The 3,271-nt window shown below is 35.8% G+C and overlaps 1 protein-coding gene across 1 annotated transcript; it reads right to left on the bottom strand.

The window, feature by feature from the left end:
• Window positions 1-917: 917 nt before the first annotated feature.
• LOC113293612 (axial regulator YABBY 5-like) lies at window positions 918-2,849 on the bottom strand. The gene is made up of 7 exons (XM_026542198.1): window positions 2,769-2,849; window positions 2,526-2,657; window positions 1,823-1,952; window positions 1,677-1,725; window positions 1,467-1,542; window positions 1,274-1,369; window positions 918-1,124 (listed from the first exon to the last, which is right to left on the bottom strand). The coding sequence occupies exons 1-7, from the start codon at window positions 2,847-2,849 to the stop codon at window positions 1,017-1,019; spliced, it is 672 nt and encodes a 223-aa protein (XP_026397983.1). The 3' UTR covers window positions 918-1,016.
• Between the last annotated feature and the right edge of the window lie 422 nt (window positions 2,850-3,271).

Raw genomic sequence — 3,271 nt, 5'->3', positions numbered from 1 at the left:
CAAAAAAGTGTGATCGCCTTTTCAGCCATTTTAGAAGAGCAATTCAAGTGAACTTTGGTGTGAGTGAATCGTTTGAAGATGGTGGTAATTTATAGAGGTAAAAAGTGAAATTCGAATTTTAAAAAACTACCCGTTGGCATTAGAAGCAAAAACGCTGGCGTTATATCTTAAGACGCCGCGTTGGATCTTCTGACGCAAGCATTTTTCCTTCCAACGCCAGTGTTCGATCTACGGACGCTAGCGTTTTTACCTGGATCGCACGCCTATTGATCTAACGCTCAATGCTTTACAATAGTGGAAAACCTAGTTTGGCCATCCACCTGGCTCAACAAACGAATGAGTTTGTTCATTCCCATAGGAATTGCTCTTAGTGTTACAAACTTACAATCCATCCCTTTAGTTTTAGACCCAAAAGTAGCTGGTTGGTTCCATTTTCATTTTTCAGTCATGAACATATATCCTCCAATCTATCCCTATCCCTTTAGTGAAGTAAGCATAGAATATTTTTTTTTAATTTTCATTGCGATTTGGAACAACCCATAAAAACTGGTTTTGATAAGTCTTTAGTTGTAGACTGTGGTGATATAAAACATCTGGATTCTGGATGCATGTACTCTCAGGGCCGGTTGTAGCCTTGTAGGCCTGCCCCGGAGGCTATTCCCTTTTTAGAGCGGGATTTGAATATTGCACTGGATATTGGATACCAACCCACTGGATTGGTTTTCTTTTCGCGTGACATCTGCATGCTAACTTGTGCCAGAATGATCCAAAATGCACCCCCGCAATTTGGAAGTATTTCCGCAAAATATCTTAAAATTTTCAACTAAAATTAATGTCGAAGTTCAAATAAATTAGTTCGAAGAATTGAAAAAGCACAGATCATAGATCCTAGAAACCAATTACTCAGTTAATGTTTTCTAAATAACAATTTATTCAGCATCTACTTGACAAAGGCAGGAGGAGATGTTACAGATCAGATACTAGCTATAGCCATCATAACTTCAAAGAAGTTTCTTTCAGGACTGGTTACTGTACCCAAAGTGGTTCTCTTTCCATGCAGACTGACTCCAAGGAATGGTGGTCCTTCCATGAAAACCCTTATCTTGTGCATGAAATGCATCAACCTGAATAGGGGGAAAAAACAAACAAAAAAGATAGTGAATTATAAGCAAGAACTATTTACAAAACCCTAATGACTTTATCTTGTCAGACATGAGAGTTGTGGAACTAATTTTCAAGTGTAGCTATAACAAGTTTTGATGTTGATAATTACCTCATAAACATCAGAGTTTGTTGTGACATTTTCTCTTCCAAAGGCACTGCAACTCTCTCCATTTTCTCTATGTTGAAGTCGAGGAAAATGAGCCCACTGAAAGTAGTCAATGTATATATACAAAGTAAGATTATGGACGAAACGTTACATTTTTCATAAGTGATGAGAAAAAAACACCTGGTGAAGTACATACATTTTTAGCAGCAGTACTGAAGGCTTCTTTGTGAGTCATATTGGGTTCTACTACTTTGAGCCTTTGTATCTCTTCTCTGCCATATTAAAAGAAAAATTCAAAGACGAAAATCATAAAAAACAATGAGAATTACGAGTTCTTTTTCGTGGGTTAGTTTCAATGAATATCGTGAAGTGGATGTGGAACTATGAGGACATGAGTTTATCTTACTTGATGAAACGGTTATAAGCCGAAGGAGCTCGTTGCCTCTTCTCCGGGGCTGTAAAACACAATAACACATGTAAGATAAAATAAGTTCAAAGAACAATCAATAATTAGAATTCAGATGTTAACTGCATGAACTTATAATACATTACGTTTGTTAATGATTGGGGTTGGGAGATTTTCCTCTTCCTCATCATTTTCGCATAAAACCAGCAGGGGTGGACTTTGTTTTTCCGGAGCTTTTTGAAGCTCCATGTCTTCATGACGAACCTCTTGTTTTTGCTGCAAGAGTGGAGTTGCCAAGTATAGTAATACAGAAACTATAAAAATATACAGCTTACATATACAATACGGTATATGTGCTCTAGGGGAAGCATTAACAACTCAATTAAATTGATAATACGAAATAACTTGGTTATTGAGTACAACTTTACCGTCATTTACCAGGGTTTTATTACAGAAGAGTAGATAAATATTGTTAGTATAGCCAGCAAAGTAGATAAATATTGCTAATTAAAACGGAAAATGATGTAGGAGACGATCAAAGGAAGTTAGATTGAGACAGATTTTTTCGGTTTTCTATTGATAAGTAGAAGAAGAAAAAATCTTGTACAGTAATACTAGCTAGTACTTGTACTAGTCGTACAGTAATACTAGCTAGTATTACTAGCTAGTACTTGTACTAGTCGTTTATAGCCCAGACAAAGAGTAGTTGTGAGTGATAGTAGAGGTTGTAAAAATAGTTTTAAGTAGGGCATGTACTTGAACCTGCACTGTGTTAGATTATGAGCTGTTAATGATGGCATTTTATTCTTAAATTAATGAGATAATTAATGGTTAATAATAAACTATTACCTCGTCGTCAATGGAAGTAAGAAACTGCAGAGGAACAAACGAAGCTCTCATCATGTTAACTGAGAGAAGGCATGTGCAATGACCACATCTGACAGTGACTACCTTCGACAAGCTACTACATGGTACACTTACCTGTAATTTTAGCATAAAAACATCTTACAAGTAGATCATTGAACCAGGATATATATATATGAACATAAAAGATGAATTATCGTTAACAAAATAAAGATCAAAGAGTTTTACCAATAGAATGGTGTTGCAGAACCCACATTGCACATAACAAATCTTCTCTTGTAGTTCAAGGAGGTTATTGCATGCAGACATTTTTTTTCCCTAGTAGAGAAAGAGAGAGAGAGAGAGAGAGAGAGAGAGAGAGAGAGAGAGAGAGAGGAGGAGGGAGAGGGATATTGGTGGAAGAAGAAGACAAGGTATATATATTTATAAGGCTGGTTATGGATATATTGAGTATTAGTTTTGTATTTCTGATTAAAAAGAAGATGGATGTTGTTAATGAAATGTACTTGAAGCCTCAAGAATGTTGACAAATTACCAAGACATCCTTTTATGATTGGAGTAGTAAATTCAGTACTATTTTTTAAGGTTTTTGAGGATTTCGTTGTGTGTTTAAATCTGTGTGCAATGAGTTAAGTACAAAGCCCTTACTACTTTAGTGAGAATACAATGGATAACAGGAAGCTAATTCTTCAAATTTGTGTCGTATGAAATTTAACAAAGTCACTCATTCA

Source organism: Papaver somniferum, chromosome 7 (genome assembly GCF_003573695.1).
Source record: "Papaver somniferum cultivar HN1 chromosome 7, ASM357369v1, whole genome shotgun sequence".
Lineage (NCBI taxonomy): Eukaryota > Viridiplantae > Streptophyta > Magnoliopsida > Ranunculales > Papaveraceae > Papaver > Papaver somniferum.
Note: the sequence above shows the minus strand (reverse complement) of the source record. Positions and strands in the feature narration are given on the sequence as shown.